Below are 23,470 nucleotides of genomic sequence, written 5' to 3'. Positions count from 1 at the left end.
GAACAAAGACCATTCACCACACTGTCTTTACACAATTGGAATTTATTTTGCTGTAATATATCACCCCCCACCCCCCAAATAAATGTTTTGACAATATTCTGAAATATTTTATATTAGGCTCAATTGTGTGGCCTGTATATATTGCCTCTTTTGGTTCTATCCCCCAGTCCAGATTTCTGCTTGAAAGTTGGTCCTCTTTACACCACCAGCTTTGTACTGCTACTGAGCATTCGTTAGGGGTTGTGCGCAATGCTTTTCATACAGCCTAACCACCCACAGTAAAGCAACTTGCTCACCTGCAGCCAAACAATAGTTGTCCCTCATTAGTAAAAAACAACAACATAAAACAGAGTCAAGTCTTAGAATGCTCAACTTGGCATACATTAACCAGGTTGACAGGTACAGCTCTAAATTCAAGAATGGGGACACAGACGACAGAAGACAGTATAGTTTAAATCAGTGGTTCTTAAGATTTTTCTTTGTTTGCACACTATTCAATTCACCAACCAGTTCTCGCACCCCTAACCCTAAATAATTATTATAATAATAATTGGTTTACTTTACAGCTATAAGGCTTAATTAGTATTATCCCTAATGCCAATTAACACAATGACTTCTTGATTTCCAGAATTTTTCACTTTTTTCAGTTACCTATTATCCCCGAAAAATTGTAGATTTCCCCCAGGGTATCCTCGCACCCCCTAGGAAGCATTCTCGCACCCCTAGGCGGTGCGAGCACCCGCGGTTAAGAACCACTGGTTTAAATAAACAGTGATGCACTCAACTGCTAAATCACATTACAATTTGAGCACGCAAACATTAATAAATTATATTGCACAAAATGACATGGAGGGAAAGAAGTTATGATCAGCTGTTGATACAAAGAATGTTCACATTTAGTTCTTCCTTTATTAAGTCCATCCATCCCTTCTAGTTCATTGACAAAGTGATTCCTAGGGGTTCTATAATCCAGTAAAATAGCAGTTTAAAACCAAACCGTTCCACATTGGCTTTTCAATGTTAATACTACATGACAAACGTTTGACACTAATTTCTCTTTCTGAGTTGCTTAGATGATGAGTACCATAACCATTATTTCTCTTGAAGCAAGATTTTTCTTGAAGCAACTCTTATTTCCCAAAATAGATAGCCGTTACATCTTATGACCGACATGATTACAGAACCAACAGTTTCTTTGTCAAAAAGCCAAATTGAATGAACTTGTAATGCAGCAGCCACTTCATAATCGTAATGTAAATAAACTCTCGCTAGGTTTGTATTGAGCAATATTGCAATTACCTTGCATGAAATGTATAACAACCCCATTGTACAAGTGCGGTTCTTTAATTAAAAATACAGCAAATGAGCGCTCAGATTTTGTTTATATTTAAAAAAAAAGAAAAGAGGCTCTCTCATCTTAAATAATGTGTGACAAAAAACATCTGTGAAGAACAACAAAAAGCATTTAAAATGAAACAATGCGAACAGACTTCGACTCCAATTATTTGTTAATTATAAGTCAGGCTGTAGTGAAGGCTACCTTGTCCGTCTCAGGGTCCTTGCCCTCCTCCCCACCACTGGAAGACCGACTGCTGAGGTCGGCCACACCTGATTCCAGGTCGCTGGAGATGTCGTCCGCGTTGAGATGTTTGACCAGGACGGACTGGCCTAGGGGCAGGATGAGAGTGGGGGGTTTCACCTTGGTGTTTTGATCGGCTGGTCCAAAGGTCTTGTGGTCCTGTGCGGGGCTGGTGATTGGGATTGCGTATGTGGTGGGTGGGTCCGGCCCACAGTGTCTCTGTTGAATGTGCCGAGTCCTCCTTTTAACCACTACTTTCTCCAAGGTTATTGGCTTCTCTGTTAGCACAGATATCCTCTGCATAAGAAAGGAAAAGTAAAAAGTCCTCTTTATTTACTCATCAGATTCCTCAGGAAAAACACTAAGACACTTTTTTAAGACAGTTTTTTGAAACAAAGATGGGAGAGCATTGACTGATTGATCTGTTATGTATCAAAGTGCCAATGTTGTTGTGAAGGTTTGTATTTAGCTAAACAATGCTAAGGAAGGAAGGTTAGGGAAGAAGGTTTGTAGTGGTGTCATGATTGTTCTGTGTGTCGTCTGCCTTGTCTGGAGCCCGGGTGGTGATGAACGTTTCCTCCTGGTGCTACCTCCTGGTGATTGGTCAATTCCTCTTCCAGCTGCAGGGACTCCTCCCTCATAGCAGACAGGAAGTCTGCAGGTGATTGGCAAGGAGGCGATGACCGCTCCGTATGGTTGTAAAGTCCCTTCCACATTCTTAAATAGGGGGAAAAAAAGAGAGTACACACAGAAAGTAAGATGTCAGCAGGAGCTCATCTTTCAGGAATTGGGCTTTAGAGACACAGGGCAGAAGTACGAGTCCTGCTGTGGACCAAAATGTAAAGATTTAAACGAGTGGAAGCGATGCTGATCTTTCTGATTACTGGCTAATGCAAAGTGGCCATTAAGCAAGGCACACTCTGACATCTCCCCTTGCATAAACACATTTTTGACTTGGTTCTCTGTAGCATGCAACACAAAAATATGCACCAGGGTGTAAATGAAAATTGGGGAAATCAAGTGTAAAAAAAATTACAATGTTGTTATGTGCACCACTCACTGGTATTTTGATTACTAATAGTGCATTTATGGAATATGAATTAAGATGCAATATCAACCCAATTTAATCCACTTTAGGGGGGCAGTCATTTTGCCACTTGCTGTCCACTGAAAATGACAATCCGGCTGAGCTGAACAGCGGCTTCAGTGCTAGAGATCTGCGCACACACAATCGGTTGGGCGTACCGTCTGGTCCTGTATTCCCAGCAATCAGTTTAATTTCTTTTTTGTGGACTTGATTTAAGGCTTGGCACACACTGACGTATTCAACTTCTAAATACTAATTGAGTCATGTGGGTGCCACTCTGTTCATACCGAGATATGACATGTGGCTCAACCGACGCACGAGAGAGAAGTCGGCGACAATGTCAACGAAGAAGACGATGGCAACAAAAACAAAACCGGCTGTAAGAGGAAGCCTGCTCTGCCCCCTCTAGCAGTGACCGACTACAACGCAACATTGCATTTAAGTTTTTTTATTTTTATCCTAAAATGGCCTAACTCTAATCTCGTGGTGCATTCCAGCCAAATACTAGTGGATTGTGACTAGACTCTCGTTGTTACTGTTACTTTGCAAAACAAAGGTTGGTGGCTATGGTGCTCATCTTGCTTGCTGCTGCTGCTTCTATGATAGCTTCTTCTGTGCGTCTCGCTTCTATTACACAGATGAAGAAGCACTGCCCTGCGAAAGTAGTCGCAGCAATTTACTTTTGCTTTGAACAATAACATCAACAAGGCGTGCATTAAACCGGATTGCACTTTTGGCTAAAGATGCTAGATTTCAGTTAAGGTAGCCTATTTTAAAACAAATGTTAACAAAAACATCAGGGGGGGAAGGAAAATGATTATTTGTCGACGTTTCATCATCCTGGAACTGCAATCGGTGACTGAGCACTCCCCTCTGCCCGAACGCAACTGTTTACTATCTGGCTTATACGGCTTGACTGATTGACTCAACGGCACATCTGAATAATGTTCATAGTTTCCCAACAGAACGTGCCAGTGCACACCGTAGCAGCGGCTCTTCCTAACAGGGACAGACATGCTGCGTCAGAACACAGTGCAGGTATGAATGGGCGAATGTGAGACTTTGTAAAGGGCTTTGAACACCATGTTGTCGATATAAGCACTATATAAGTGCACTCCATTTGCTGACACGCCTCCCAAAAAATTCCGCAAAACAGAGATGGCGAAAGTTGAACCGCGATACAGCGAAGGAACACCATAGTATTGAATGTCCATACTGCGATTACTTACTTAAAACAGTAGGGGGTGGTGTTAGGTCTCAGGACACCCTGACATTGACTCAGTTCAGCCTTGTACAGTGGATTGGTAAAGTCTGCTCTGTCCTTCCATAGCTGGGGCCACACCGAATGACTCCGTTCATGAAGCCTGATACATACGCACAACATTAGCAGTTATTCGCATGAACCCAAATGTACCCTTGGGCTATTACATAATTTATGCAGTACATGGTATTACTACAGCAAAACAAAAAATGCCTTCTATAAGTTTATTAAACATTATTACCACTGACAACTATCTCCACAAATTTAGAAGATCAATGGAAAACTGTAGGATAGTGATGATTGTAGAACAACTGATTTGAGATCAGACTTTGGATCTCATGTGTGTTAGACAGAATAATAATCACTAGATTCAAAGAAATCCCCTCAAAGCTTAGAGCTCAATCACAAATTAACTAGTGTCCAGGCATTTAGAGCCACGTGAAACTAAGTTCAGCAAGCGGCAATAAAAGTTTTATTGGATTGTTATTGTTATGTTGTTATGGATGACCCTGCCCCACATTATCAGTCACGCAGTAATATTTTGTGTCTTTGCTATGACATTTGCAGTGGACACTTTTGAGGTCTTTACTGATGGTTAAAAGATAAATCCTATGATTAAATTATTTGCATGATTTAACAAAACATAGCTTTTTAGTTCAGTATTTTGTTTTTGTGTACACATCACTGCTTGTGCTTGGACTCCATTTAAAGGACATGGAATACTTTCCATACTAATCATAACGAACAGTAATATTCTTAATGGTATTTTATTTTATTCTCTCTAGCGTGCAAACTTGAGTTGAGAGCCTTTCTTCAGCACCTGAAACTACAGTCTTGTACCTGAAAAGGTTTTTGACACCACTGGTCCATTAGATTCATTCATTTCATTTATACCTCATATCCTTGCGTTCCTTTTGACAGTTGCCCAGGAATGTCCCGTAATGGCAGGAGTAGACGTGTGTGTGTATCGCAATAAGGAAGCACTCGTTGAACTCAAAGGCACATGGAAACTGTTCAGACAGCTGCCACACACATTCCAAGAACTGATCAATAACCGGGGACACTTCTTTAGGATCGCCATCCAAGTGGGCATACCTGAAGAAATAAATAGAAATATTTTGTTAATCAGCATCCATCCATGACTTTTCTACATATTTTGTTTATCCTGTTCATGATAATCTTTGGAGGAGAAGCCGAAGAGAGGAAAATACACAAACAACAACTACCGTTTTTTTCCCCCATGTATAATGCGCCCCGATGTATAATACGCACCCTAAAAATGGCATATCAATGCTGGAAAAAAGCCTGTACCCATGTATAATACGCACCCAAAATTGGACTTTTTTATTTTTTACTTTTTTAAAGTCCCAATGATCGTCACACACGCATCTGGGTGTGGTGAAATTTGTCCTCTGCATTTGACCCATCCCTGTGTGATTTTGATCCATCCCTTGGGGGAGAGGGGAGCAGTGAGCAGCAGCGGCGCCACGCTCTGGAATCATTTGGTGATCTAACCCCCCAATTCCAACCCTTAATGCTGAGTGCCAAGCAGGGAGGCAATGGGTCCCATTTTTATAGTCTTTGGTATGACCCAGCCAGGTTACTTAAGTCCGTAAACGTAAAATTATTTCAGAAAAAAGATCATCTTTGGGAACAACCGGATGTTATTCTGCCGGTCAGTATCACTGCACATGCAGTAGCAAACTCGATAGCGAAGAAATATGTGAGACTCTCAACGGGATCACCAATATTTGAGTGATGTTCCAGTTATTTATCACAATTTGTTTACCAAGTCCGCATTTTAAAAACATGCATGTTGGGTTACTGAAGACTGTAAATTGTTCATAAGTGTTCATATTTGAGTGAATGCTTGTTTGATTGTGCTCTGTGATTGGCTTATGGGCTCCCACATGACCAAAATGAGTACATGTGGTAGAAAACAGATGCATGAATTTAGATACGCTGGTTTGTAGTAAAGAGAATATAATATTTGTCAGCGAACCACACAGTAAATGTTTTTGGTAAGGTTTTTAGCCAGTTTGAGGACAAGCGATTTAAACATTGGATGCATGGACAATGTTGGGGAAAGCGACCTCAACATTGGCACTAGATGTGTGTGTGACAATCATTGGGACTTTAACTTAACTTTAACTTAATGTCCTCACGCTACTCGTCATTGCTTCTTGGTGCCATTAATGAGGTTTCTGACTTTGTGAGTGGTCCTTGAACACAGCTTGAGTCTACTGCAGAATACAATCGACAAGAAAATTAAAGAAAAGAAACCAAGTAACTGAAAATGGAAATCTACGAACACAAAAGTGTCAGCCGGGTCCCGACTCAGCCAGGAGGCTCAACTCGGACCGCGTCACAACGCCCGGAGTTCGTCTTGTTGGAAAGATTGGGAGCATCAGACTTCCAGCGAGGAGGCTGACCCTTCAGCTGAGTGTGGCCGTTTAAAGCGCCTCCTTCTCAGATAGGTGACGGAGTTGGTACCTCATACATGGACTTCAGGGTAAATGTAACTCAAATGAACCTTTCTCAATTTCAATTGACTATATAACAACGTATGAACAATTCTGCTTACATAAAACTTCGCGGAATGAGTTGTGTTCGCGTATGTTGGTGAATGGTTAAAGGAAATAAATGTGACAGCACACTTCAGCTGCAGAGAGGCTGCTTATTTCTCTAAAATCAGCCACGGAGAGGCTAATCCTTTTAATATGTTGAAGTAGTCAAAAGTAGAGATGCCCATGTAAATTGTGGTGCCAATTGGTAGCTGCTTTTGTACATTTTAAGCGATAGTGTTTACAATGATTTCCAACAGGGAAATTGTGATCTCTTCCTTCTGTGACATCATCAATCAAGACATGGAGGGGAGAGGTGCGTGGCCCTATTCCTCATTAAAAGCGGTTGTTTTTAAATGCATTCGTTGTTTCATTATTTCTCCAAAATGAATGGATAAAATATACAATGCATTAGCTTCATTTTCTTGATAAAAAAAATTGGGCTTGCTCGTGAAAAATGAACCATCCTCAGTTTACCCTCCCTTTTAAAGATTACGTGTTGACTTTCTGTATTTTATTTAATAAAAACAGTAATCATAGCTTACAATCTTTTGTTGATGTGCTGTTAACTTTTACCAGTTACAGACCTGTGAGAAAACTTGTGACCAAATGAAACCCAGTCTCTTTCTATCAGCACCTACATGAGAGAAGAAAACGTATAAATGACGAACAATGAGAATATGGGCAGTACACACACCAGGTATCAGCGTTACATTATTATTTCAAGGTATCGTACTCGCGACAGCAGCCAATACCAACATCGGCCACCCTTTTGAAGGCATTGTACAATCAGAAACTGGAAATTACAAATTAGAAGAATAGAAACTTGCCACTAATGTCATACAATTTTCAAGAGAAATGCTATATTGGGATATATACTTTTTTTTTTTAATTGTGACTTTTTTGGGGAGGGGGTTGATGAATGAAAAGGACTAGTGGTATCGGTACTTGGTATCGGTATTGTGACTACTAGAGAGTGGTATCGGTCTGATAAAAGTTGTATCGAACATCCCTAGAAAATGCATCAGTGACATACGACATAGGTAGGTAATAATAATAATAATGCATTGGATTTATATTGTATTTTTCTATAGAATTCTGTACTCACAGCGCTCACACACTCATTCACACTCTTTTAGTGGTAAACTACACTAGTGACCACAGCTGCCCTAAGGCAGGCTGACAGCCCCTCCGATCACCACCAAACATTTGTATCCAGGCATAAACCAGTTTGAGTGGCACTAGAGGCAAGGTGTGTAAAGTGTCTTGCCCAAGGACTCAAAGACACGTGACTCGGACAGAGCTGGATTCGAACTGCTCTGCTGCCTGAGCCACGGTTGCGACAGGTAAGTACCGTATTTTCCGCACTATTAGGCGCACTTAAAAACTTAAAATTTACTCAAAAAAACACAGTGCACCTTATAATGCAGAGCGCCTTATACAGTGCCTTGCGAAAGTATTCGGCCCCCTTTAACCTTTCAACATTTCGCCACATTTCAGGCTTCAAACATAAAGATATAAAATTCAATTTTTTTTTCAAGAATCAACAACAAGTGGGACACAATTGTGAAGTGGAATGAGACTTATTGGATAATTGTAACTTTTTTAACAAATAAAAAACTGAAAAGTGGGGCATGCAATATTATTTGGCCCCTTTACTTTCAGTGCAGCAAACTCACTCCAGAGGTTCAGTGAGGATCTTTGAGTGATCCAATGTTGTCCTAAATGACTGATGATGATAAATAGAATGCACCTGTGTGTAATCAAATCTCCGTATAAATGCACCTGCTCTTTGATAGTCTCAGGGTTCTGTTTAAAGCGCAGAGAGAACATCAAGACAAAGGAACACACCAGGCAGGTCCGAGATACTGTTGTGGAGAAGTTTAAAGCCGGATTTGGATACAAAAAGAGTTCCCAAGCTTTAAACATCTCAAGGAGCACTGTGCAAGCAATTATATTGAAATGGAAGGACTATCAGACCACTGCAAATCTACCAAGACCCGGCGGTCCCTCCAAACCTTCATCTCAAACAAGGAGAGGACTGATCAGAGATGCAGCCAAGAGGCCCATGATCACTCTGGATGAACTGCAGATAACTACAGCTGAGGTGGGAGAGTCTGTCCATAGGACAACAATCAGTCGTGCACTGCACAAATCTGGCCTTTATGGAAGAGTGGCAAGAAGAAAGCCATTCCTCAAAGATATCCATAAAAAGTCTCGTTTAAAGTTTGCCACAAGCCACCTGAGAGACACACCAAACATGTGGAAGAAGGTGCTCTGGTCAGATGAAACCAAAATTGAACTTTTTGGCCACACCGCAAAACGATATGTTTGGCGTAAAAGCAACACAGCTCATCACCCTGAACACACCATCCCAACTGTCAAACATGGTGGTGGCAGCATCATTGTTTGGGCCTGCTTTTCTTCAGCAGGGACAGGGAAGATGGCTAAAATTGATGGGAAGATGGATGGAGACAAATACAGGACCATTCTGGAAGAAAACCTGTTGGAGTCTGCAAAAGACCTGAGACTGGGACGGAGATTTATCTTCCAACAGGACAATGGAATGGTTCACAAGTAGACGTATCCAGGTGTTAGAATGGGCAAGTCAAAGTCCAGACCTGAATCCAATCGAGAATCTGTGGAAAGAGCTGAAGACTGCTGTTCACAATCGCTCCCCATCCAACCTCACTGAGCTCGAGCTGTTTTGCAAGGAAGAATGGGCAAGAATTCCAGTCTCTCGATGTGCAAAACTGATAGAGACATACCCTAAGCGACTTGCAGCTGTAATTGCAGCAAAAGGTGGCGCTACCAAGTATTAGTGCAAGGGGGCCGAATAATATTGCACGCCCCACTTTTCAGTTTATTTGTTAAAAAAGTTTAAATTATCCAATACATTTTGTTCCACTTCACGATTGTGTCCTACTTATTGTAGATTCTTGCCAAAAAATTAAACTTTTATATCTTTATGTTTGAAGCCTGAAATGTCGCGAAATGTTGAAAGGTTCAAGGGGGCCGAATACTTTCGCAAGGCACTGTATATGGATCAATTGATGAATTTGTTGATCCATACTGGTTGAACACAGTGCTCTGCCGAAATGTTTCAGTACGTTTTAGTATGACTAGTAAATTACAAGGTCGCATCGCTTCCCAGCATTACGGCTGTTGTACCCGCGAGGCTATTTCATTTAAAAAATAGGCTGTTCCGTTAATGTTTTAGAGTTCGTTTACGGATGTATATCCAACGGAATCAAAAATAAGCAGCACCAATGTTTTAAATCAGTCTTTAGCGTTCGACGTCCCATTAGCAACCCCCCCCCCCCCAAAGAAAAGCGAGCGCGCAGCGTTCGCTTTTCCCATTAGCACCACCAGCCCCCACGCCCCCGGAAGAGAAGCGAGCGCGCAGCGTTCGACGTCCCATTAGCATTATCATATTCTTTCGAGCCATTCTTTTGAGAAACGCGATTGTTTACCGGGGACCGCCACGACACTTTGCTGAGGCTCATGGGAGTCTGCGAGCTGAGGCTCATGGGAGTTTGTGGGCGGCTAATGCTATAATGATAGCTGCTATATGCACGAGGCTATTTCATTTCAAAATAGGCTGCTCCGTTAATGCTTCGAGTAAATTTACGGATCGATATGGAAGGGAAACATAAGTAAGCAGTACCAATGTGTTAGATCGAACTTTAGTCAGTTCCGATCATTTTATAGGAGATAGTTTGAGAAACGCGATTGTTTACAGAGGGCTCATTGGTTATTGGCCGCAACCCTAGTCAACCTCAGTTTGTTGCAGTATAGCTTCTATTACCGTTTTTTTCCGTGTATAGTGCGCCCCCATGTATAGTACGCACCCCTAAAAATGGCATGCTGATGCTGGAAAAAAGCTTGTACCCATGTATAATACGCACCGAATTTTTATGAATTTTTAAAAAAAAAAAAAAAATTTTATTTTTTTATTTTTTTTTTTTAAGTCCCAATGATCGTCACACACGCAGGGAGGCAATGGGTCCCATTTTTATAGTCTTTGGTATAGTCTTAACTAGGCTGAATGTAATTTTTTTTGTTGGCGTTGATTTCTCCGACTGCCCGTAAACGCACCACCGCGCTCCGTGCGCATGGAGCGTGTTTGAAGTGAACAGCAGAGAAGAAAGGAACAAGGCAAAGTGTTGTGAAATAAAATATTACCTGTAATACGGATTTAGGTAGAGAACTGAACTCTCGCTCTTTATATAGCTGACGTGTCTTGCTCATCCGTTCTGCGCATCTGTAATGGCGGCCTCCGTATGATATCCGGTTTGCGTGTGTGCGAGAGCGAGAGAGAGCGAGAGAGACAGCGTGCGAGAGAACGCTCAACCGTAGCGCGCCGCCGACCGCCCAACTGCACCGGGCTGGCCGATTATTGTGACAGAGCCGTCGCTGAAATTTAGAAGATATTTTTAAAGTCCTGATGTACTTTCTAAAATTTAAGTGGACCTCAGTGCGCACTGCGCAGGGAGCTTAATTTGGTGCGGTTGCGCAACCGCAGCGCGCCGGGCGCTCACTGTCGCATTGCTTAAAGAGCGCCTTTGTGTTTTAGGATGAACAGCAGAGACCAAAGGAACAAGGCAAAGTGTTGTGAAATAAAATATTACCTGTAATACGCATTTTGTTATTTGCTGATTGAAACTGCTAATTAAACTGTGAATTGAAACTAATAGGAAGAAAACAACTCTCGCTCTTTATATAGCTGACGTGTCTTGCGCATCCGTTCTGTGCATTTTATTTCACAACACTTTGCCTTTCTTCTCTGCTGTTCACTTCAAACACGCTCCATGCGACCGCAATGCTCTCGTATCAGACGCTTGCTCGATCACCTGCTCGTTTGCTGTCCCGTGCGCGCACGAAGCGCGGTGGTGCGTTTACGGGCAGTCGGAGAAATCAACGCCAACAAAAAAAATTACATCCAGCCTAGTTAAGACCATACCAAAGACTATAAAAATGGGACCCATTGCCTCCCTGCGTGTGTGACAATTATTGGGACTTATAAAAAAAAAAAAAAAAAAAAATTAAAAAAAAAAAAATTTTTTTTTTTTTTTTTTTGTACCCATGTATAATGCGCACCCCGGATTTTAGGACAATAAATTAGTAAAATTTTGCGCACTATACACGGAAAAAAACGGTATATGCGCCTTTTAATCCAGTGCGCCCTATATATGAAATAATTTCTAAAATAAAAAATGCAATGAGGGTGCGCCTTATAATCCAGTGCGCCTTATGGTGCGAAAAATACGGTACTGTACACGACATAATCAGAGAAACAGAGCTGAGCTAAATAAAAGTCACCTTCCAACTACAAATACTGCATGTCTGCATGCGTGAGTACGTGCGTGCATGCGTTTACCATCATTCCTTTGATAGTTCGATAAAATGGGTCCAACAGTACGCTGGCTACCGAACAGGCTTGAGCTGTCCGATCCCAACCATCCGAACAGTGGACCAACACACTGACTCCTTCATCAGCCACTGCCTGAAAATATAACATTATAAACCTTTGTGTCAAAAATGTAACTACCTTAACTATGTTAAACAAGATTTAGGTTTTCAATAACAACATACAGTAACATAATTTCAACCCGCATTGTAATGCTTTTAATCAATCATATAGCTAGCATACAGTACACACATTGATTGTTGTATTTTGAGTTACTTTGAAGTAACAATAAATTTACTTTGCTATCCAGGCTTTAAAGCAGGGGTCACCAAACTACGGCCCGCGGGCCGGATACGGCCCACGGGACCGTTCAATCCGGCCCGCCAACCCTGAACAAATTGTATTAAACTTTTTTTTTTTGTCATTTTGCCTGCAATGACTGCGTTTCCCCAGTAGATGGGGAAGCGCTCGCCTGCGCATTTACTACCGGAAGCCGTGTCAGAAAGCTCGGCGCACACTCACAAGTGCGTGTACGGACATGGCGCACTCGCGCTCTATTTGTATCAGTCCCGAATTTAGAGCGTGGGCTGTGACGACAGCATTCTTGTAATTTGCGCGCTGAGCTTTCAGATGCAGTTTTGCACTTAAGCCACCCACAAACCTTCCCCTGGAATCCTTCCGTTAAAATGTCGCCCAAGGAAAAGCACGGTGAACACAGTGCCGAGCGTTTAAAAGAGAGTGGCCAATTTGGCTCGACGTACGCGACGTGACGTTCAGCCACATGAACGTCAACATCTACCCGTCACAGATCGAGGTAAACGGACCAACACCTCGGATCTCGCCTAAGAATTGCCACAACAAATTTTACTCCAGACTATGACGCACTATCAAACTTTAACAAAAAAGACAGCGGTGTCTACAAGCCTACTGGAACCTGCAAAAGGATTATAAGGAAGGAACACAAGAACTTTAAGAGACTGCTCATATGTGTCAGAGAGGTTCTGCTCTGACAACTGAGCTGAACTTTTATCTGTTAAGATTGTGCATGGCACAACAGAAAGTTAATGTTCCATGTTTTTTTTTCTATGAAGAACCCAGAGAGAGTTATTTAGTTATTATTTATTTCCTGATTTTTCTGTGAAGAACTCGGAGAGGGTTATTTAGTTATTATTTATTTCATTAATAGTGTTATTAGTTTCCTGACTTTTTTTGTGTAAAGAACCTGGAAAGGGTTATTAAATAACCGTTATTTGGTTATGTGTGGCTTTCTGGAAAACAATAACTTTTTTAAGCTCGCCTACGATCGTCACACTTTTTCTGTTACAAACTGACACCGGCCCGCCATCAGAGAAGGGAAAGGTTATGTGGCCCTCACAGGAAAAAGTTTGGGGACCCCTGCTTTAAAGTGACTACTTAACATTAGATCAAAGTGTCATTTCTTCAGTGTTGTCCCATGACAAGATACAATTAAAACATTGCAGAAATGAGAGGGGTGTACTCACTTTTGTGATATACTGTATATACTAAAGTAAATAGCAGTGTGTTAAGTGTTTCCAGTGTTCAAGAAGTGAGCAAATACCCTGGCAATGAAGACTCCAGCATCTATGATAGCTTTAATGTGTTTCAGCCAACCAGAGTTTTCCAGACCCCAAAGGAAGTCAGTCATTGATGGAGATCGCATTTCACCCACTGCGTGGAAGACACAAATTTTACACAAATACATACATGACAAAGCAATAAAACCTCTCCAAATCATTATTTTTGTGTCATTTAGTGGACAAGCAAGAGGAACTTTCACACTGGCTTCCTGGTAAATTGGCACATCAGAGGCGCAACAGTAACAGGAGAGCCAAGATGTATTGGCCTCTCTCTTTTAGATTGAAGTGTGGATTCACATCGTCCATTGGGCTCAAAGCAATGAAACAATTACATGAAACAGCCACAATCGTTTTCGACACAATGGGTGCGGTGGAGAGTTTCTCGCATTAGACTTCACATTTTACTTGCAGGAAGCAACATTCGGTCTCAGTTATGCCTTTGACGCTATGTCAGAAGGTGGTGATTTACTCGGCCATCCTGAACCAGTCTTACCGCTTCAATCCTTAACAGTAATCCAGGAGAAGGAAGGGAGGGCGGGGCGAAGACAGTTTACATGGCCAGTATGAAAGGGACTGCACTCTTACTTACCGTCGATAATTTTCTGTTGGCTGTTCCTCATCACATGAATGTTTTCTATGCCAATGAAGTGCAGCTTGATGTTGGTATAATGGTCCTCATTCTCATAGCCTTTACCAGCAGCTCTGTTTGCCATAGCATTCAGCTAGACACACATTCATGAAGCGCATTTTACAAAAACAATAGTATAACCTAATTTACACAGCTGCGTTATTTCTCTCTGAAGCACTCCTTGGGTGTGTTACCTTGGGCCTTGTATCTACCACATAAATATAGGCACTTCCGGGGTTGGATTTCATCACAGCCTGCAGCATGGCCTCATCCTCCTGACAACGTCCACTGAAGCCTGACAGTGGCTGACTACACCTGCACACAGCAGCCTAAATGGCAATGAAACATCAACATCTTACTATTAATATAACACTCACTCAGTTCTTTAGGTTCGTCTGAAACACTGACCAGTGTGTCCTGGTGAAAGTACGACAGAGCAGGAAATCGTCCCCGGCTCCTGAACTTTGAGCTGCCCAAAATGACGGTAGGGGAGGCTGACTTTGGAATAAATAGCTCGGATGGATATGTTTCACATACCTGGGAAAAGATGACATAATGAAGACGGCATAACATATTATTTGGTATTGTTCACGGGTAAAATGGCTGTTGTCAATTTCTATACACATGGTTCATGGGTGACCTACTCTTTCAAAACAAAACTAGAAAAAGATTGAAAAATGCTGAATGTTAGTGCAGCATATAATTTAACAAGGAATGTTTTAGTAACGTATCTACTGTATTTTCTGGACTATAAATCGCTCTGGAGTACAAGCCGCACCAGCCATAAAATGCCTAATAAAGAAGAAAACCACATATAAGTCGCACCGGAGTACAAGTCGCATTTTTGGGAGAACTTTATTCGACAAAATCCAACACCATGAACAGACATAAACAGGCAACAACAGACGAAACGATACGGTATGCTAATGGTACATAAACACAAACAAGGACCTGTGAACGTGCCTGACGTAACATTAACAGTTATGCAAATAACTATAACATAAATAACACGTTTATCAAACCATCCGTGTCACTCCAAATCATTAAATCCATCGAAATCTTTGTCTTTTGTGTAAACAACGCCGCTGCTGACCCTGGAAGTACATGCTGCGCTGACGTCGGACTCATCGTCTGTTGCTGTTGTTAACAGAAGTTAGGATGAACTACCTTCATCAACGAGACTTTATCATGTGAGGGAGCCGTGACGCAGTGACAAAAACTAAATGTGTAATGTCATATTGTGGAATAAAAACGAGACTAAATGTGGTTTATAAAAAAGTATGCTAAAATGTCTCTTCATTTTTGTTAACCAAACGTGCCGAAATGTGGTGGATGGATGACATCAAAATGGAAATGTTGAAAATGGTTGGTAAAAGAATCACAAAAAGACCAACTAACCCTGTATTCGCTGTTGGCTGCTGATGCGACCCAGAGGTTATTTGGAACCCCCATTCTTTTGTAGTCAGCCATGAGGTCTATGAAGCTCCATGACTCTTGCCTCTCCTCCTTGTTAATATTAGGATTGAAGGACAGACAGTACAGCTCACTGTACTTTTCTAAAAATACAAGATATTCAATTAGTATGAAATGCCACATTTTTTTTATTATTCAACATGTCGTTAAGAGTAATCCACTATATGTGGGAGATTACTACCAAACCCGGAAAACAGGCCAGCAAACTTCCTACGTATGTTGCAACATTGAGCAATAATGAGAAAATAATAATAATAATAATAATAAAGTTCATTGTTTGAAGCGAAACTTACTACAAAAATATAGTGTATACGTTTGTCTGTGGGCAAAAGTTCAATACATAAATATCATGTAATGGTAAAATTTGGTTTTATTTGTTAATCACACAGTCATATGTGAGAATCGAACTCATCGTGCCTGCACGATAGACAGGCGAGTGTACCACTACACCACAGGTGTCAAACTCAAGGCCAGATTTGGCCTGCCACATCATTTCATGTAGGCCGCAAAGACAACTTGTGCGTCAAATTCGTGTGTCATTACTAGAATTGCAAATTGTCTTCACTTTTAATATATATATATATTTTTTTAATATTTGACCAGTTTTTACTCGTCTGATTTGAAAACGAGTATTTTGTCAGTTTGTTTTGTAGCTTTTACTGTATATAATATGAGGTGCTCATATATTGATTTGGGTTGACAGTCATAATGGCCACCCGAAAGAAGGTATGACTACAATGTGGCCCGCGAAAAAATTAAGTTTAACACCCCTGCACTACACCATCAGCCACCTCCTTAATAGTACAAATTAATACATGTGACAACAAGACAATTGTCATCTTGGGTGGCTCTGTAGTGACATCTTGTGTTAAAAAAAACCATTGCAGTCGGACTGCACGATTATGAAAAATATATTAATCATACTTATTCAAACGCAAATTTATTTTTGATAGAAAAGATAAACATTTTTAAACTAAAAATTAACTATTAAAAATAAGACGATTTTTTTGAAATACTATAATTATCTAAGTTCCTTTTGGACCAAACAATATTTAAAATTTGTTATTTTAAAATAATGTAGAAAATTAAGTATGGTTTCAAACATAGTGCATTGGAGTTTACTTGCAATACAATTGCCAGTGAACTGTTGAAACATTTAAATAATTTCAATGAATCAAAATTAGTATTAAATTAATACTAATAATTAATACTATTAATCATTTTGTACAATTATGCCAATTTTCTAATCGTGGAGTGTAGTGATTGAAAACCAAATTGAATTTCAATGAATTGCTCATCCCTACGTTTTAGACATTTGAAATTCCCATGAGTTTGTCATGGTCTCCCTTGTCATTCACCAGGGTGAGGTGGAAGTGCTCTTGCGCTCTTTGATGAATGCGCAAGAAATAGGTTGCAGATATACCGGATAAAAGACACACAGTTAAGCCCTTCAAAACACACAAACCTGGTCTTGACAACCTCAATAATGAGGTGTGGACATCAAGGCAATCTTTCTCCTGTTGGAGGAGAAGCTGGAAGATCCTGAAATCTTTACAACGCAAGATCAGCTGGCTACCAGTGGGTGTGGTGGGCAATCTCTCTACACTGCTTACCATACTGTGTAAGACCTAAAATACAAGACAAAATTAAAATTAAATGCAATTCATAGAATGAATAAACAAAAACTACCCTTAAGGGTTTCAAACTAGCTTTTCCCCTCACAGTAGATCTTGATGGTGATTCGTAAGGAATGGAGCAGTAGATTTTGATAGAGAGAGAGAGAGAGAGAGAGAGAGAGAGAGAGAGAAAGAGAGAGAGAGAGAGAGAGAGAGAGAGAGAGAGAGAGAGAGAGAGAGAGAGAGAGAGAGAGAGAGAGCGAGCGAGCGAGAGAGAGAGAGAGAGCGAGAGAGAGAGAGAGAGCGAGAGCGAGAGAGAGAGCGAGAGAGAGACAGAGAGACAGAGCGACAGAGCGACAGAGAGAGAGAGAGAGAGAGAGAGAGAGAGAGAGAGAGAGATTCGTTCTTGATAAACGTTTCCACAATGAAAGCGCGATGCTCACCGGTCCAATTGCGCTTTCATTGTGGAAACGTTTATCAAGAACGAATCTGTAACTGCATCACAACGACCGTTCCGTTTGCGCTTCAGACTTGGTAGACATGATCCCGTACCTGCTCGAAACACGATCTTGTTATGGGTAACTTTTGGGTGGCTGTAACTTTGTAACTTTAGAGCCAGTGGATCAGCATTGAAATGAAAATCAACCGACCGACCACGTACCGCCAGAACTCCAGAAAATGTGGCAGCGGTAAAACCTAAATAACATTGTTTGAAAAGTAAACAAAAATGAAACGAAACAAAACAAAACGGCATTAAGTGTAATTTTCAAAAATAGAAATTTAAATATTTTTTGTTTCTTTAATTTATTTGCATTTTATTAAACCTACAAATGTGTCAGATCATTTTGCCGGACCCTGTATTTAATCAATAAATATTAGCGAAATAATTGAATTATTAACGCATCTATTTAATTAAATATTTTATCTAATGGTGATGTAATTATTTAATCGCACATTTATTTATTTGTTTGATTTGTTTAATTCCATATTCAATAAATAAATTAAACAGTTAATAAATGACATATTTAATTAAAAATGTCATCCACGCTAAGAAGATGCTGTATTTGCTGTTATTTTAAAGACAAGCTATTTTTTCTCTCGTTTTTCTTGCAATACAGAAATACACAACCATAAAATACTCCAGTAGATGAATGCTGACACTAACATAGGACTACCATCATTTTTTTAACCTACCGTCTTTTGGCATGTATAATGCGCAAAATTTAACAAATTTATTGTCCTAAAATCTGGGGTGCGCATTATACATGGGTACAACAATTTTTGAAGAAAATCTCCCTCGAAATAAAACTTGAAATCACCTTTCTTCTTGTTTGTTGTCAATCGCGCATCGCATTCAGCCATCCTGCCCAACACACTTAGTCAGTAAAATTCATAATTGACGACATCGTTTGATGCGATGGTGCAATCCTTGACGGTGTGCTATTGTCAAATATTGTTTGTTTTTTAATCTCCATCGCAAACCGGATATCATACAGAGGCTGCCATTACAGATGTGCAGAACGGATGCGCAAGACATGTCAGCTATATAAAGAGCGAGAGTTCAGTTCTCTACCTAAATGCGTATTACAGGTAATATTTTAATTCACAACACTTTGCCTTGTTCCTTTCTTCTCTGCTGTTCACTTTAAACACGCTCCATACGAACACAATGCTCTCGTATCAGACGTTTGCTCGATCACCTGCTCGCTTGCTCGATCACCTGCTCATTTGCTGTCACAACGTACCCTACACAAATCCGAAACATTTCTCCGCTACAGAGTTTGCTACCGCATGCACAGTGATACTGACCGGCAGAATAACATCCGGTTGTTCCCAAAGAGGATCTTTTTTCTGAAATAATTTTACGTTTACGGACTTAAGAGTCAAAATTTGGGTGCGTATTATACATGGCTACAGGCTTTTTTCCAGCATCGACATGCCATTTGTAGAGTGCGTATTATACATGGGGGTGTATTATACATGGAAAATGACGGTAATTTATAAGACATGCACCTACTTGCCATGAGCGGTCTGGTCTGCCAGCCGTCCATGCCGGCATATACAGAATCTACCTCAACTTGAACATGTCATGAAAGGAAACTACTTCACTTGATGAGGAGCACCATGCGGCTTCCCACTTACCCATGTCTCCTTGCGAGTCTCTGGGTGGTTCTCAATAAACATTGAATGTGTAGCTGAAAGGTAGAGGGTCCCAACGCTGGCCTTTCTCTGGCCCTTCGACCGGTCCAAGAGACGCACATTTTCCACCTTAAGGAAGCACACGCACGCACGCACACACACGCACGCACACACGGAATGGGATACAGTGTCTAGGGGAAGTGAGAATAGCCTCGTTTCCGCTACTTTTCACGAGGGAATTTTCATGTCACGTTGCGCAGGTCTCTTTTGCACTTCTTTCAGACAAATTAGTTCCGCCTGCATAAAAACGTATTTTCCGAGTCTTTTTTTATAAACTATACAGTGACATTTCTGTTGCTTTGTTTTTGATTTGATGGTTTTCATGCAGTATATCTATTTTTACCAGGGATAACTCATCTTTGACCATCCAAAAGGTGTTAAAAGCAAGCTGCAACTTTTATATCGACCATAAGACATAAGTATTTACGAGGTATTGGGAGACGTTAAGACAAGGTTTTATCAAATTTGTTCACTGTGAAAGAACATTCTACACTGCGGCAAAAGTTGTGTTGCCTGCTTGAAAACCTCTTAAAACGACTCACCTTTCCATGCCTGCTTTAAAAGAGCAAGAAATGAGAAGCCTGCATGCAGCTTAGGTGCTGACCTTGCACATCTGTCTGTTTTCTTTCATAACTCACTAAGATACGTAAACACAATACGTTCCGAAGATTTTTGCAAGCTGAATTGTTCATTGGGTGTTATATACAGTCAAACCTCGGTTTTCGACCACAATCCGTTCCAGAAGGCGGTTCGAGAAGTGAATCGTTCGAATTCCGAATCTATTTTTCCCATTACAAATAATGGAAAAAAATGTAATCCGTTCCTAGACTCCTTAAAATGCCTTTTTTAAGGATTTTTTCAGTTGCGTATTTTTGTCTGATTGCGCAACTGCAGCGCACCACCGAACGCGCAACCGTAGCGCGTCGCCGACTGCGCAACTGCACCGCGCTGGTTGCATTATTGTGACAGAGCCGTCGCTGAAATTTAGAGAATATTTTAAAGGTCCTGCAGGGAGCTTAATTCAGTCCGATCGCGCAACCGCAGCGCGCCGGGCGCTCACTGTCGCATTGCTTTAAGAGCGTCTTTGTGTTTTAGGATGGCTTTACTGATTAGTGGTTAATACAATCCTCAAAGTAACGAAAATACAATAACAACGAACGGAGTCAGTCGGCATGTGGGTCGCGCGGTCGGGTTTTCTCGGGTCTTCTTGGCTCATCTCGCGAGGTTCGACCTCCGAATTTTTGTTCGACAACCGAAGCAAAAACATCTCGAATATTCCGTTTGAATTCCGATTTGTTTGGGAACCTGGACGTTCGAAAACCGAGGTTTGACTGTATTAAATTTAAATTTGTAAGGGTTCATTTGACTTACATTTCCCTCTGCACTGCCTATCTGAAATTTTTAACGACCACATTTGTCTGAACGGTTGGCCTCATCGTAGGAAGTCCGGGACTCCGAATCTTTCCAAGTCCAACTATTACATTTCGACAATCCGACCTCCGGGGGTTGTCTCTGAGTTTAGCCGTAATTGATGCATATGGATGGTTGACTGGCATCGTAACGTACACTGTTCCATCTCCTGCTATGGCTACATGGGTGGGTGTGATGGAGAGGTCCAGTGAAGGTGCTCCTGACTGCCTCTCTGGCCGTTGCTTGACAACACGGTTGGCAGCAGGCACGGAGCTTTTGGGCTTCCTTGATGGTGGTTTGGTGTCTAGCTGTTGAAAGCTGTCTCGACAAGGCGTAGGAAGTTGCGGGATGATTGATGATTGATTGAACATTTATTGATCCCCAGGGGTGGGGAAATTCAGGCCCCAGCAGTATCCATACCACAGAGTGGGTATACAAAAGACACACAGATGACATGAGCGCAACTCAATAGGCTCTCATAAGGCTGCCACACAATGGCGCCACAAAGAAAGCCAGAAAGTGCTCAAGATAAAAGCCATCAAAGCAAATCAAAGTTAAAAGACAAAGGAAAAAAAGTAACAGCGGCCAACCAGCACCCTTCAATATAAGAGAACACCCAAAACACACAAAATAGCCTCCACGGGGTCCATAGACAGGTGTAAGGGCAGTCCAGTTCAACGGCGCCCAATGGACCGTGGTAAAAATGTCCGATCCGAAGAGATACCGAGGTGCGGTAGTCGGTAGAAAGCACCAGCATCGCCAAATGGCCAAAAAGACAGAAAGAAAAAGGAGAAAAGAAGGAAATAAAGAGGAAAAGAGAGAACACTGCTGGGAGGCTGCCACTCACATCGGCGCCATACCAAAAAACTAACTGCAGTGGTTGTTTGCATGTCTGACTGTGGAACTGTAATAACTTTAGGGGCGCTAAATCTAAAAAAATTAAGACCAATCATCAACAAAATTAATACGCACATGCATATTTTTCACTTCAACCTGTAATTCTTGAAACAATCAGCACGATATTTTTGATTATGTGGAGATGATGGAGGATTTTGGTCAGAGGAGGTCACATTTGAATGAGCAAATCCAGAATACCGTACAGACCTCTCATATTTTCTCAGGTTGAAGTTAATATGACGAGGAATGTGGAAATTAATTTGGGTGGAAATTAATCCCCATTTCAGACACGAGGTGACAACAGAACGTGACAAACCAAGCCAGGAAAAAACACACATTACAATGCTTGTCTCCCTCCATAGACAGGCTGGGATGGGGGAAAAAACAGCACGCCAAGCTCCAAAGGTGGGTGGGCCATTTGATCATACATCTCCTCCCCAAAATGCCCTTAAATCACTACAAATTATTTTAGAGACATGAATTTCTGTAATGTTGGAATATTTTGCAATTGGTATTATTTTGTTCAATTTATTTCATAAAAATCCTCAACGGTTCGAATTTAAATCAAAACAAATGCATTAGGTCTTGGTATTTTAGCGTTGTAATAACATGATAATTTCTCGGCTGTTTTTTTTAACTAGTTCCCCAATTACGATGCAGTGATTTGGAGGAAAGAAGGAAATTGGTTCGCAGTGCTGTACAATGTTGCGTCATGTTTGGCAGATGCCCGGAGAGTGCATGGACTTCGGCAAAGTGGAGATTTTAACAGATTAATAAAAAGATGTAACATTAATTGTTGTCAGAAAAATCAGTTCCCGTATAACGTGATTGTACAAAGGTATTAAGCATATCGCATTTATAAACGAAACCCATTCATTATAGGACACACCATTGGTATGTGTAGTGATAGGATGGGCGATTTCTCACATCATTGGTTAACCTATTACGATTGCTTTGTTCACACAGAAGAGGAGTTGTTTAAAAAAAAAACTAAAATCATATAAAATGTGCCGTTTGCACTAACGCCATAGCTCCCGATACTGCTCGTTAGTAAACTCGAGAAGGATTATCAAAGTGTAACTGACAGGGTGAAAATAAACACTGATCAAGAAAATAACGAAACGGAACATCTCAGGTTCAGTACAATCTTGACATGTCAACAATACCTTGGGCGTCCGGATGTGCTCCATCCCTGCCAACCAAAATGGTGGTGCCAAATATAGGACAGCCGTATCTTCCTTTTATCGTCTGTGGTGTTGTTCTCTCCCCCTTACGTCAAGTGCTCTGCATTCCACGTGGCTGTTTTTCGTACAATACCCTGAAATACGTGACATGGTTTTCGTTTCTATAATATGTTCACTACGATGAACCAGGGCAGACCTGCCCTGGCAATGATTTCGCTTCCACCTAACGACAGCTGCAGCGCTATCCCATTCTCTCACACCACTCAGCCCGCGAGGCTGCTGCAGCCACAGACATGTACATATAGACCACCTTGCGCTGTTTGACCCCATGCTGCAACGCGTGGGAGCGTCGGCCATATTTAATGTGGCAGATATCATCGAATGTTTTCTGTCGCGCTGCAGCATTACGTCACACTCCCGACTCTTTACGGGAAACAGGAAGCGCCCCCGAAATTAGATTTACTTTCGGTTATGTCGCAACCTAATATGTCTAGTGATGGGTCCATGAGGCGTCGTGTATCGTTTCGACACATTGCCAAACTGTATTGACACTGTGTCGATACT

At 41.2% G+C, this 23,470-nt stretch overlaps 1 protein-coding gene across 4 annotated transcripts; it reads right to left on the bottom strand.

Moving 5' to 3' along the window:
• Positions 1-889: 889 nt before the first annotated feature.
• On the bottom strand, positions 890-23,227 carry LOC133150995 (myotubularin-related protein 7-like). 4 transcript variants are annotated; one of them, XM_061273686.1, is made up of 14 exons: positions 22,889-23,224; positions 19,359-19,484; positions 17,066-17,228; positions 15,526-15,683; positions 14,536-14,664; positions 14,322-14,456; positions 14,089-14,221; positions 13,481-13,590; positions 11,872-11,997; positions 7,079-7,128; positions 4,822-5,022; positions 3,896-4,030; positions 2,170-2,296; positions 890-1,876 (listed from the first exon to the last, which is right to left on the bottom strand). In XM_061273686.1, the coding sequence occupies exons 1-14, from the start codon at positions 22,910-22,912 to the stop codon at positions 1,520-1,522; spliced, it is 1,974 nt and encodes a 657-aa protein (XP_061129670.1). In that variant the 5' UTR covers positions 22,913-23,224; the 3' UTR covers positions 890-1,519. The 4 variants fall into 4 exon arrangements, with proteins under 4 accessions (XP_061129670.1, XP_061129671.1, XP_061129674.1 ...); XM_061273690.1 differs by having other exon boundaries at positions 1,679-1,880; positions 22,889-23,227; XM_061273688.1 differs by having other exon boundaries at positions 1,679-1,876; positions 2,124-2,296; positions 22,889-23,226.
• Positions 23,228-23,470: the final 243 nt, after the last annotated feature.

This window comes from Syngnathus typhle, linkage group LG3 (assembly GCF_033458585.1).
Source record: "Syngnathus typhle isolate RoL2023-S1 ecotype Sweden linkage group LG3, RoL_Styp_1.0, whole genome shotgun sequence".
Lineage (NCBI taxonomy): Eukaryota > Metazoa > Chordata > Actinopteri > Syngnathiformes > Syngnathidae > Syngnathus > Syngnathus typhle.
The sequence above is the reverse complement of the archived record's forward strand: the minus strand, read 5'-3'. Positions and strand labels throughout refer to the sequence as shown.

Excerpts from the sequence above, each read along its gene's own strand:
- LOC133150995 (XM_061273686.1), bottom strand. The coding sequence starts at position 22,912 with ATGGAGCACATCCGGACGCCCAAG. Across the intron at positions 14,665-15,525 it reads CAGCCAACAGCGAATACAGG|GTATGTGAAACATATCCATC; the intron begins GTTAGTTGGTCT and ends ATCTTTTCCCAG. Across the intron at positions 1,877-2,169 it reads AATTGACCAATCACCAGGAG|AGGATATCTGTGCTAACAGA; the intron begins GTAGCACCAGGA and ends TTTCTTATGCAG.